Here is a 12,980-nt window from a genome sequence, read left to right on the forward strand (position 1 = left end):
CCAGCCAGCAGCTTCCTGCACCCGTGGCTGCTTGGTCACCGCTCAAAGCCTTCCTTGTGCCGCTCCGGGTAGGTCGGATGCTTCCCTGCTTCCAACGAGCAGACGGAAAAGGACGGGATGCTCGGCTGTCAGCACATGGAATGCTCCTGATCCCTCCCTGTCTGCAGCCGGGGTGGCCAGGCCTGTTCCCAAAAGAGTCTTCTGGAGGCAGTAGTGATCCATGGTCGGCGCGAGCCAGGCCTGCTCCTGGAATCCTGTCCTCAGGGGCCTCATCCGGCGCAGCTGATGCCGGAGCGCGGAGTCACTGCCCAGAAAGAGCCTTTTCCCTCTGGGCAGCTGGGCAGCATCTGCCTCATCCTGCCCCGGCTCTGCGTCCGCTCCCTGCTCTCCCGCTGCCATTCACTGCCTGTTCCTGCTGGAAGCAGCGGGATCGGGGATTGATTGCGGTGCTGCTCCCCACAGTGTCCCATCAGGCAGGTTCGGGGGGGGGGGGGGTTCTGCTGCTCAGTTCACTGCTTCCCATCTGGAAATAACAAATGGTTTGGCTTTGTGGCTCAATTCCCCTTTAAAATAGATGGGAATGCAGCGAGGGGACTCAGGGAATGCTCCCCGTTCGGATTCGGGAGTGAGACATCACTGGCAGGGCTGGGTCCTTGTGGAGTGCGTGGGGGGTTCTGCAGAAGAGGCTCCCCATGCTCAGGGTGGGATTCCAGGAGTGTGGAATGGGTGCTTGGGAATGTTTGGGCCTGGAGTGGACGTCTCCGGCAGCTTGAATCCATTCTGATGGTTTCCATTGTCCTGTCTCCTCGTGTGCTGCAGGAACCCAGGGAAAGCTTTTGGCTTGAAGCTGGAAGGAAGGGATTGAGTTCTTCCCCATGAGGGTGCTGGGGCACTGGGATGGGTTGAAGGGAGAAGCTGGGGCTGCCCCATCCCTGGCAGTGCTCAAGGCCAGGTTGGACACAGGGGCTCGGAGCCCCCTGCTCCAGTGGCAGGGGTCCCTGCCTGTGGTTGGACCTGGAGGAGCTTCCAGGTCCCTTCATCCCAACCCATTCCAGGATCTACATCCCTGCCAGAGCCTGTGGTCCATGCAGGGGTCACCCCTGGATGGGGCAGTTGTGATGCAGTGATTTACATCCCTGCCAGAGCCTGTGGTCCATGCCTGGATCACCCCTGGATGGGGCAGTTGTGATGCAGTGATTTACATCCCTGCAGGGCCTGTGGTCCATGCGGGGACCCATGCAGGGATCACCCCTAGATGGGGCAGTTGTGATGCAGGGATTTACATCCCTGCCAGAGCCTGTGGTCCATGCAGGGATCACCCCTGGATGGGGCAGTTGTGATGCAGTGATTTACATCCCTGCAGGGCCTGTGGTCCATGCGGGGACCCATGCAGGGATCACCCCTAGATGGGGCAGTTGTGATGCAGGGATTTACATCCCTGCAGGGCCTGTGGTCCATGCCTGCATCACCCCTGGATGGGGCAGTTGTGATGCAGTGATTTACATCCCTGCCAGAGCCTGTGGTCCATGCAGGGATCACCCCTGGATGGGGCAGTTGTGATGCAGTGATTTACATCCCTGCGGGGCCTGTGGTCCATGCCGGGATCCATGCAGGGATCACCCTGGATGGGGCAGTTGTGATGCAGTGATTTACATCCCTGCCAGAGCCTGTGGTCCATGCAGGGATCACCCCTGGATGGGGCAGTTGTGATGCAGTGATTTACATCCCTGCAGGGCCTGTGGTCCATGCAGGGATCACCCCTGGATGGGGCAGTTGTGATGCAGTGATTTACATCCCTGCAGGGCCTGTGGTCCATGCAGGGATCACCCCTGGATGGGGCAGTGGTGATGCAGTGGTTTACATCCCTACAGGGCCTGTGGTCCATGCCGGGATCCATGCAGGATCACCCCTGGATGGGGCAGTTGTGATGCAGGGATTTACATCCCTGCAGGGCCTGTGGTCCATGCCTGCATCACCCCTGTATGGGGCAGTTGTGATGCAGTGATTTACATCCCTGCAGGGCCTGTGGTCCATGCAGGATCACCCCTAGATGGGGCAGTTGTGATGCAGTGATTTACATCCCTGCAGGGCCTGTGGTTCATGCCTGCATCACCCCTGGATGGGGCAGTGGTGATGCAGTGATTTACATCCCTGCGGGGCCTGTGGTCCATGCAGGGGTCACCCCTGGATGGGGCGGTTGTGATGCAGTGATTTACATCCCTGCCAGAGCCTGTGGTCCATGCAGGGGTCACCCCTGGATGGGGCGGTTGTGATGCAGTGATTTACATCCCTGCAGGGCCTGTGGTCCATGCAGGGATCCATGCAGGGATCACCCCTAGATGGGGCAGTTGTGATGCAGGGATTTACATCCCTGCAGGGCTTGTGGTCCATGCCTGCATCACCCCTGGATGGGGCAGTTGTGATGCAGTGATTTACATCCCTGCAGGGCCTGTGGTCCATGCAGGGATGCATTCCGGGGTCACCCCTAGATGGGGCAGTGGTGATGCAGTGATTTACATCCCTGCAGGGCCTGTGGTCCATGCAGGGATCACCCCTGGATGGGGCGGTTGTGATGCAGGGATTTACATCCCTGCAGGGCCTGTGGTCCATGCAGGGATCCATGCAGGGATCACCCCTGGATGGAGCAGTTGTCATGCAGTTATTTACATCCCTGCCAGAGCCTGTGGTCCATGCAGGGATCACCCCTGGATGGGGCAGTTGTGATGCAGTGATTTACATCCCTGCCAGAGCCTGTGGTCCATGCAGGATCACCCCTGGATGGGGCAGTTGTGATGCAGTGATTTACACCCCCCCGGGCAGAACCAGGCTCCCAGGGCCCCCCCTTGGCCCAGGCTCAGACGCCAGCTTCACCTTATCCCTGCTTGGATGCCCTGAGCACAACAGGGGGGTTATGGGGGCTGCTGCTGGGAGCTTGCTCCATGCTGGAGACCCTCAGAAGCCGGATCCATGGGTGCAGCCATAGGGGAGACCGGCAGAGAGCTCTTGGCAGTGCAGGCTCAGCCTGGAGTCCGTGCCCACCGCAGCCTGAAGAGCTGGATCCCGGCTGGGATCCCGCATCCCTGCTGTGCAGCATCACCTGGGCATGGTCTGGAATGGGGTTTGTCCACTTCCCTGCCGCTCTTCCATGGGGCCTGGAGCTGGAGGCACCGGCTCTTGCCTCCCTCTTGCATGGTCCTGCCCTGTTCAGGCCTCGTCTGCGCTGCTTGGCCCCTCAGAGGGCTCTGGAAAGAGGGGTTCTGTTGGGATGAGCCTCCAACCCTACCCAGGGCTGGAGGGAGGGGGTCCCTTCGCTGTCAGCATCCTTCCATTGACTTGGGAGCGGTGAACTGGGGAGACCGGGATGCGCTCTTGGGAATCTGCTTCCCTGGGAGGGTGCTGAGGCGCTGGCACAGGGTGCCCAGAGGAGCTGGGGCTGCCCCATCCCTGGCAGTGCTCAAGGCCAGGTTGGACCCAGGGGCTCGGAGCCCCCTGCTCCAGTGGAAGGGGTCCCTGGCTGTGGTTGGAGCTGGAGGGGCTTTAAGCTCCCTCCTATCCCAACCCAGTCTGGGATTCCAAAAGGGACCATTGGCAGGCTCTGCAGGAATGATCGGGATTTAACCCGGGAATTACTCAGGTGTGCAGCGAGGACTCTTACAATTACAAGGTGTTGAATGGAAGCTCCTGAGCCTCCAGCTCTGTTCCTGCCAAGAGGGGCTTGGATCCAAACGTCTGCAGTTCCCTTCCGACCCGGCTCATTCCACGATGCTCTGGCTCCAAAGGGCAGGAGGGAAGCAGCCAGGCAGGGATGTATCCCTGCTCCTGGGCGTGCTGGGCTCCAGGTGATGCCCGCCCTTAATGGTCCTCAGTTGAGTTGTGCCTCTTTGTGTGCCGTGCCCGCTGGCTCCTGGGATGCAGGAGCCGGGCTCTGCATCCCAATGATGCCGCGTCTGGAGAACGCATCCCTTTGTTCGGGGCTCTGGCAGCTGCCGGCTTCAGCTGACGGCTCCGGCCTCAAATCAGGAGGGAGAGGGAACAGTTGCTGCCTGTTCCCTTCCCTTTTGTCCTTTGAGCCGTGTGCTTTGCGGAGCCATTCACTTCCCTGTCACCGGCATCCCCGGGAGCGCCGGCTCTGCCCTGCTCTGCTTCCTGTTGTCCTGGCTGCTTCCAGAGTCACATGGAAGGGCTTGGGATGGAGAGGATCTGAATCTCATCCTGCTCCGAGCCCCTGGGTCCAACCTGGCCTTGGGCACTGCCAGGGATGGGGCAGCCCTGTTCATCCTGTCCCGGTGTCCCAGCACCCTCACAGGGCAAACTTCCCGGTCTCCAGTCTGGATTGTGTTGGAGAGGCGCAGCTCATCCGAGGGCCAGAGCATCTCCATCCCAAACTGCGCCCGAATGAGGGACTTTGCCCGGTTGTTTCCTAGGCAGACCCGCATGGGGCAGGACCCTTCAGATGCTGCTTCAAATCCAGGTTTCTTTCCGATGTGCTCTTGTCTGAAATACCCGAACATCCCCTGGAGCGTTGGAACTCCGTGATCTTAGGGTCCTTTCCAGCCCCAACTGTTCCATGACGAGTTCAGCCAAACCGTTCAATGATCCCGTTATTCCCTGTGAGTTTTCCCTCTTGGATCTTGTTCCCCCCCCCTTTTGCTCTGCCAAGGCCTTGGTACCGTCATCAGGTGCCACGGGGGGGCCTGCGGCCACCCCATCCTGCAGGTGCTTTGCCAGGCACCAGCATCTTCCTGCTCCCTGGTACCCATCCCTGGTACCCATCCCATGGTACCCATCTCCCATGGCCCTCTCCATCCCCACTGGTTTGATACCCCCGAGGGCACAGCCCCCATTTGCACACATGCTTTACCCCCCCCCACTAATCCCAGTGCTCCCAGTTTGATCCCGGTGATGCTGTTGGGGGTTGGGGTTGGACCAGGCATCCCTTATCTCCCGCAGGCAGGCGGTGCTCATCCATCACGGCGGTGCTGAGGGCAGCGTCTGTGCCGCTGACAAACAGCCTCCCAATTACCGGGAATGAGACGGGAGCATCCCTGCTCCCAGATAGGGAATGTTGGGGGGGGGGGGGGGGGGGAAGCCACGCTTGGCTGCACGCGGAGCCGGACGGAGATGGATGGCTCTGCTCCGGCTGCTGCTGTGCCATGAGATGAGGGGGAGCTCCTGCCCTCCTCGGCCCCACGCTGCTCCCGGCATCTGCTTGGATCCGGGCTGTTAACACCCAGGAGCCATCCCGGAGCTGGCTTCCTTTGCTCCTCTCCATCCCTTTCCATGATTCCCTCAGCTGCAAAGGTGCGGGCTCCCCGGGAGCAGGGACAGGAAACCCTCGCCTCCACGACCTTCCTGCTTTAGGGAACGCTGGGAATCTCACTTGGAACGGGAGGGTTTCAACCGTGCCTGGAGCCGCTGCTCCTGGATGCGTGTCAGGGGCGATGCTGCGGCAGCGCAGAGATAGAGCCTTGGGATGGGGTTGGGATGGAGGGAGCGTAAAGTTGGGGCTGTTCAGCCTGGAGAAGAGAAGGCTGCGTGGGGACCTCAGAGCAGCCTTCCAGTACCTGAAGGGGGCCTATAGGGATGCTGGGGAGGGACTCTTCATCAGGGACTGCAGTGACAGGACAAGGGGGAACGGGTTCAAACTGAAACAGGGGAAGTTTAGATTGGATCTAAGGAGGAAATTCTTTCCTGTGAGGGTGCTGAGGCACTGGAATGGGTTGCCCAGGGAGGTTGTGAGTGCTCCATCCCTGGCAGTGCTCAAGGCCAGGTTGGATGAAGCCTTGGGTGGGATGGTTTAGTGTGAGGTGTCCCTGCCCATGGCAGGGGGTTGGAACTGGGTGATCTTGAGGTCCTTTCCAGCCCTGACTGTTCTGTGATTCTATGATTAAAGCTCCTCCGGCCCCAAGCCCTGTCAGGGCAGGGACCCCTTCCACTGGAGCAGGGGGCTCCAAGCCCCTGTGTCCAACCTGGCCTCGAGCACTGCCAGGGATGGAGCATCCCCAACTTCTCCCTTCACCCCCTGCCAGTGCCCCAGCACCCTCATGGGGAAGAACTCCCCAAGATCCCATCACCTCTTCCCTCTTCCTCCCCATCCCATCCCTGCCTCCCTTGGCCCAAGCCCCTCTCCAGGCTCCCTGCAGCCCCTTCAGGCACTGGAGCTGCTCTCAGGTCTCCCCTTCAGGCCCCTTCCCTTCTCCAGGCTGCCCCCCCCCAGCTCTCCCAGCCTGGCCCCAGGGCAGAGCCCGACCCCAGCCCTCGCAGCAGCCCCGGGGCCTCGCTCCATCAGGAATCGCTCCCGATGTCCCGAACCAGGCTCCCACTTCGGATGCATCCAACCCAAGAAGCGCTTCCCTTCGGAGGGAGCCGTCCCCCTGTGCCCGCTGCAAGGGGGGGGAGCTGACAGCCAAGGAGTGCTCGGTGCTCCCGCAGCATTCCCAGGGCATTCCTAAAGGGCTGCTTCGTGTCGAGGGCTGCAGCTGCCTTAGCGCAGCTCCACCGTGCACCAGCTGCCGATTACACGCACACGGAGGCTGCGGATGCTCCGGGCCCCAGCAGGGATTTCGGGATGCGTGTAAATTATCCCGGCTCTCCTCAGCCCTCACCAGCTGACCGCGGCTCCCGGATCCGCCTCGGGATAACAAAGCACATGGAGCTATTGCCTTGTCCCCGCCGTTCACCGCGGCAGAGCCGCGGCCCCGCGGCATTCCCAAGGGTAGGAATGGGAATGAAGCCGTCCCGGCTGCTCCCATCGCACCTGAGCCGTGCACGGAGCTGGGGGGCCGAGGTGGTCACCGCTCATTAGGCAGCGGGCCGGGAGCAGCTGGACACCAGCTCCCACTGGGTTAAACTGGGCTGGGAGCAGCCGCAACCCCTTTATACTGGTTTGTGATGGTTACGAGCCATTGGCTGGGGGGGGGGGGGGGGGTGGTCCATGGAGGGGGTGTGATTAAAGAGAGCTCTGAAGCGTTTCCATGATCCCAACGATTGACAGGACCCGGCTCTGCACCTGCCCCTCATCAGTGGCTGCTCCTCAGGGAATGCCGGGATGATCCCGGAGCTGGGGCTGAGCTGCAGCAGCCTCCAGGAGCACAAAGCAAGGGACTTGTCTCAGCAGCAGCAGGGGCTGTGGGACCAGCCAAGTGCTGCCTGGCCCTGGTTTGTGTGTGTGTGTGTGTGTCCCTAGTACCCGGTGCTGCTCCATCCGGATAATCATGGATCCATGGAATGGTTTGTGTTGGAAGGGACCTTAAGGCTGCTCCGGTTCCATGGGCACCTTCCACTGGTGGCCTCGGTGCTGCAGAACACACAAACCTGGTGGATGCTCCGGGCATGGAGAAGGCAAATGATGGAATTCTTATGTGGGGGTGGAGTTTGGGAATTGGGGCTGCAGGAGGGGATCAGCCTTTTGACCAAGATCAAGTGGAGTATCTGTGCTTATGGTTCAATACTGCATTGGAGACCGTAGGGATAGGGGATGGGTTCAAACTGAAGCGGGGGGGATTTACCTTGGATATTGGGATGAAGTTCTTCCCCATGAGGATGCTGGGACACTGGGATGGGTTGAAGGGAGAAGTTGGGGATGCTCCATCCCTGGCAGTGCTCAAGGCCAGGTTGGACACAGGGGCTCGGAACCCCCTGCTCCAGTGGAAGGGGTCCCTGGCTGTGGTTGGAGCCGGAGGAGCTTTAAGCTCCCTTCATCCCACCCCATTCCATGGCTCCATGATACAGGAGAGAGGATCTATGGAACCGCACCGGGAGCCCATGGGCCAGGTCCGGGGGTATGGAGCTTGGTCAGCAGCGCTCTCCCTATAGGGCCCAGGGGTGGCTCCATCCCTCTGCCCGTGTGGCAATCGCTGCTCCCGGAGCTTCGCAGGCTCCGCAGGAATGATCCGGGAAGCTCCGGCGCATCCCTGCTTGGCGAGGATGCGCTTGGCTCGCTTCTCAGGTGCCTGCTGCTTCTCTTGCAGTGAGAACGAGGCGCTGTGGAGGGAGGTGGCCAGCCTGCGGCAGAAGCACGCTCAGCAGCAGAAGGTCGTCAATAAGGTAAATCCCGCTTATTCCCGATGGATTGGGACCCTCTCGTCTTGGCGTGCGTGGGGAGGGCTGACCGCGATGCGCACGCGCAGCGTCGCTGCCATGCCGCGGCCTTAATCCTGTTTCAGAGTCACTTTGAGCGCTGTTTCCTTCCCCGTGCCGTGAGATGATGGGAATCCAATGGGAAAAGGCTGGAATTGGGCTGGCAGTGCCCACCTTTGTGCACTACCCTTGGCCCCCGTGCCCAGCTCAGCATCAGTGGGATGCAGTGGTGTTAATCCTGTTTAAAGCATCATTTTGAGCCTTCCAATTGCCAGGAGATGGTGGAAATCCAATGGGAAAAGGCTGGAATTGGGCTGGCAGTGCTCACCTTTGTGCACTACCCTTGTCCCCTGTGCCCAGCTCAGCTCTGCAAATGGTCCCAGAGCGTTTCCTGCCCCAGTTCTGTGCCCCCCATCACAGGCTGTGTCCTTTCTCCTCCCCACAGCTCATCCAGTTCCTGATCTCATTGGTTCAATCCAACCGCATCCTCGGAGTGAAGAGGAAGATGTAAGTGTGACGGAGATTCCCTGTTAGGGAATAAGGAGAGCGGCAGCAGAGCAGGTCCCCAGCCTCCCGGAGCAGCCTTGTCATTGGGAGCGTGCTCCCATCCCACCTCATTCCATGCAGGGTTTTGTGCTCCGGGCTGCAGCATCCCGGTGCGGAACCCTCTGGAGAGCTGGACCACTGCATCCCGGGAGGCCTCTGGTCCTGCCGGCAGCTTCTGGTGTTACCCTAAAGGGCAGCATTGGAGCATCCAGAGCAGCCTCCTGCTGCCCCAGGCTGCTCAGATGCCTCCAGCCCCAGCCCTGGACCTGCTGTGGTTGGGTTGCCCCTTGCTCATTGCCATTCCGATGCCCTCAGAGGTTAAGAGCACCCCCGGCTCCATTTGCTTTGAGCAGTTCCCGGTGGCCTGGGTTTATCCCAGCATTGCTGTAGCACAATTCCTTTGCTCTCCTCATGGTTGGGGGTGGTTCTCCTGTTGTCCCTCATCTCAGATCCACTGAGCTGAGCAGGTCCTGCTCATCCCATCCCGTTCCATCCCACCCCGTCCCATCCATCCCATGAGATGGGCTCCTTGGGTGAGGCCCTGGAGCAGGAAGATGGGGTTGCCCCATCCCTGCAAGTGTTCACACATCGTGGAGACGAGGCCCTCAGTGCCATGGACCGGTGGTGATGGCCTTGGTAGGGCTGGGAACGGTTGGCCTGGATGAGCTTAAAAGCTCTTTCCCAACCTAATTCCATGATGTTCCTCCACTCATCCATGTGGGAAGTGGCAGCTCCTCTGCCCTGTGCCTGTTCCTCATCCCCCGTGTCCCATGGGGCTGGATGGTACCAGGAGGTCACCAGGGAACCTTTCCCATCGGGGCTCCATTGAAGTGCACAGCGCAGCCGGGGCCCGATCCTGCTCCTCCATGGGACGGGGTCCTCCTGACCCATTCCATGCCTCCTGTGCGCTCCCTGCTCTGCTTTGGTGACTGCAGGACCCGTCCCTGCGTGGTGCTGGGCGCAGGTGGTGCCGGCAGCGCGGTGAGCCCGGTGCTTGGCGGTGTCTTGCAGCCCCCTGATGCTGAACGACGGCAGCTCAGCACATTCCATGCCGAAGTACAGCCGCCAGTATTCCCTGGAGCACGTCCACGGCTCCTCCCCGTACGCAGTGAGTACCCTGCTCCTGGACAGGGGACACGGAGCCAGGGATCCATGGGGAGGGACCCGCTGCAGCCCCCCCATCCACGGCTCTTCCCCTGCACATCTCAATGCTCCCAACCTCCGGGGGGGGCTTTGGCAGAGGATCAGGAGCTGCTGGGTGGCAATGCTGGCAAAGCAAGCCCGGCTTCTCCATCCAACCCATCCCAGGCTCCCACTGTCCTCATGGGAAGAGCTCCCCTCTATCAGGTTAAAGCCATTCCCCTCATCCCATCCCGGCATCCCTTGTCCCAAGCCCCTCTCCAGGTTCCCTGCAGCCCCTTCAGGCTCTGGAGCTCACATTGCTCCTGGATCCCAATGGATACTGAGGGCTGCCCAGAGGAGCTGGGGCTGCCCCATCCCTGGCAGTGCTCAAGGCCAGGTTGGATGGAGCATGGAACCCAGTGGAAGGGGTCCCTGCCCAGGGCAGGGCTTGGAGCTGGGGGACCTTTAAGCTCCCTTCATCCCAACGCATCCCATGATCCCGTGATTCCACAAATCTGTGCCCTCCCATCCTTTTGAAGCACTTCAACAAACCCCTTGACACAGGCCCTGAACCCTCATCAGGCTCCACCTAAACCCTGCAGGGACACCCCACGATGCTTTGAACACCCCAAGCTGCCCATCAGGGAGCCCAGGACGGTGTCCTGGGGTTACCACAAGGTCTGGAAGCCTCATCCCATGCCTTAAGGGCAAAGGAATGTGCAGCATTCCCGGTGCTCGGAGCTGCGCTGGGTGCTGTTGGCTCCTGCTCCCCTCAGTTCATCCACCAAATCCCATCTGCGATGGGCTTGGTTCCGTTTTAGAGGCTCTGCTGGACCTGGTCCATGGCCGTGTGTGCCATCAGGAGCCACACACGTGGATGCAGGCTCTCTCCTGGCCTGCAGTGGGAAGCAGCCGGAGCTGTTGTGTGCATCAGGGCTCTGCTGGCTCCCTGCTGCCCTCGGACCACCTCGGCCGGGAGCTCTGTGTTCCCGTTCCAGCTCCGTGCTCTCATCTCCTCTTTCAAAGGCCCTTTCATCCTCAACGGCTTCCACAGCCGCCCCGGGAGCAATTCCAGGTCCCGCTGCATTGTCCCGGGGATGGGAAGCGCAGGTGCTCCCGCTCGCTCCTGCTGAGGGCTCCTGGTTCCAGCTCCGGCCATCACATCCCTGCAGCTCCTGCCACCACATCCCTGCAGCTCCTGCAACCACATCCCTGCAGCTCCTGCAACCACATCCATACAGCTCCGGCCATCACATCCCTGCAGCTCCTGCAACCACATCCATGCAGCTCCTGCAACCACATCCCTGCAGCTCCTGCAACCACATCCATACAGCTCCTGCAACCACATCCCTGCAGCTCCTGCAACCACATCCCTGCAGCTCCTGCAACCACATCCATACAGCTCCTGCAACCACATCCCTGCAGCTCCTGCAACCACATCCCTGCAGCTCCTGCCATCACATCCATGCAGCTCCTGCAACCACATCCATACAGCTCCGGCCATCACATCCCTGCAGCTCCTGCAACCACATCCATGCAGCTCCTGCAACCACATCCCTGCAGCTCCTGCCATCACATCCCTGCAGCTCCTGCAATCACATCCCTGCAGCTCCTGCCATCACTTCCATACAGCTCCTGCAACCACATCCCTGCAGCTCCTGCCATCACATCCATGCAGCTCCTGCAACCACATCCATGCAGCTCCTGCCACCACATCCCTGCAGCTCCTGCAATCACATCCATGCAGCTCCTGCCATCACTTCCATACAGCTCCTGCCATCACATCCATGCAGCTCCTGCAACCACATCCATGCAGCTCCTGCCATCACTTCCATACAGCTCCTGCCATCACATCCATGCAGCTCCTGCAACCACATCCATGCAGCTCCTGCCATCACATCCATGCAGCTCCTGCCATCACATCCATACAGCTCCTGCCATCACATCCATGCAGCTCCTGCAACCACATCCATACAGCTCCTGCCATCACTTCCATACAGCTCCTGCCACCTCCTGGTTCCCCTTTCTGTGCTCCTGAATCCAACCTTGGATGTGCAGAGGCCATCGGTGGCCCGAAAGCCGCCATCCAGAGCTGTGTCTATGGAGGCTCCGCATCGGTGCTGCCTGGTTTATCCAGGCAGGAATTCTGCTGCCGCTGGTGGGACTGGAGCAGAGTGGGATGTTCCACGGTGGCCAGCCTGCAGCGCAGAGCCTGCAGAGCATCTGCACGTGTTCCTGCTGTGCATGAGGTGGAATCCTTTGGGGTTATCCCTTGGGATGTAAATAAGGAGGGAGCTGAGGGACCGCATCCACGCCGTGGTCTCACTGCGATCCCAAAGTGCTGCTTCAATCCAGTACAGCAGGGAAGGGGAGACACGCAATGATTTCAAGGATGGACCATGATATTCCCCACTTTCCTCGCCTGTTTTCCTGGCGTTCCGGGTGCATCCTTTAACCTGGAATCCCCTTTGCCCCCCGGCTGCCTTCTCCCATGGGGGGAGGAAGGTTTGGGGCTGTCATGATGTGCTTCCTCCTGCCCCATCTCCCGACATGGGGCAGTGTCCGGTCTGTGCCCGGTGCTTCACCCTGGGGATGCTGTGATTGTCATTGCAGGCTTCTTCCCCAGCATACAGTGGCTCCAACCTCTATTCCCCGGATTCTTCAGCCAACTCTGGTCCCATCATCTCCGACGTGACCGAGCTCGCCCAGTCCAGCCCCTCAGCATCCCCCAGCGGCAGCCTCGATGGGAGGTACCTTCCTCTTCCATCACTTGCGAGCTGCGGGGAAGCATGGGATGGGATGGGTGGGAAGGGACCTGGGGGGTTCAGATGGAGAAGAGAAGGCTCAGGGGGGACCTGATGGCTCCCTACAAGTGCCTGACAGGAGGATGGAGCCAGGAGGGGCTGGGCTCTGCTCCCAAGGAACAAGGGATGGGACAAGAGGAACCGGCCTCAAGCTGCCCCAGGGCAGGTTCAGATGGAGCTGAGGGACAATTCCTGCCCCAGAGGGTGCTCAGCACTGGAAGGGGCTGCCCAGGGCAGGGCTGCAGGCACCGGCCCTGCGAGTGCTCACACCCCCTCAGTGCCATGGGGCAGGGGTGGCCTTGGCAGGGCTGGGGTAAGGGTTGGACTGGATGAGCTTAAAGGGCTTTTCCAACCCCGCTGATCCCATGATTCCCTCATCCTTCCCCAAGAGCTCATCTCCATCTCCCCTCTATCAGGTTAAAGCCATTC

At 60.5% G+C, this 12,980-nt stretch overlaps 1 protein-coding gene across 2 annotated transcripts in view; it reads left to right on the plus strand.

The window, feature by feature from the left end:
• The window catches only part of LOC136006160 (heat shock factor protein 1), a 47,995-nt gene that overhangs the window by 21,780 nt on the left and 13,235 nt on the right, over window positions 1-12,980 (plus strand). For both annotated transcript variants that reach the window (XM_065664170.1, XM_065664169.1), the window contains exons 5-8: window positions 7,971-8,046; window positions 8,525-8,586; window positions 9,637-9,733; window positions 12,361-12,497. In XM_065664170.1, the coding sequence (XP_065520242.1) occupies window positions 7,971-8,046; window positions 8,525-8,586; window positions 9,637-9,733; window positions 12,361-12,497 (372 nt within the window). The remainder of the gene's footprint in view (window positions 1-7,970; window positions 8,047-8,524; window positions 8,587-9,636; window positions 9,734-12,360; window positions 12,498-12,980) is intronic.

This window comes from Lathamus discolor, assembly GCF_037157495.1.
Source record: "Lathamus discolor isolate bLatDis1 chromosome 2 unlocalized genomic scaffold, bLatDis1.hap1 SUPER_2_unloc_1, whole genome shotgun sequence".
Lineage (NCBI taxonomy): Eukaryota > Metazoa > Chordata > Aves > Psittaciformes > Psittacidae > Lathamus > Lathamus discolor.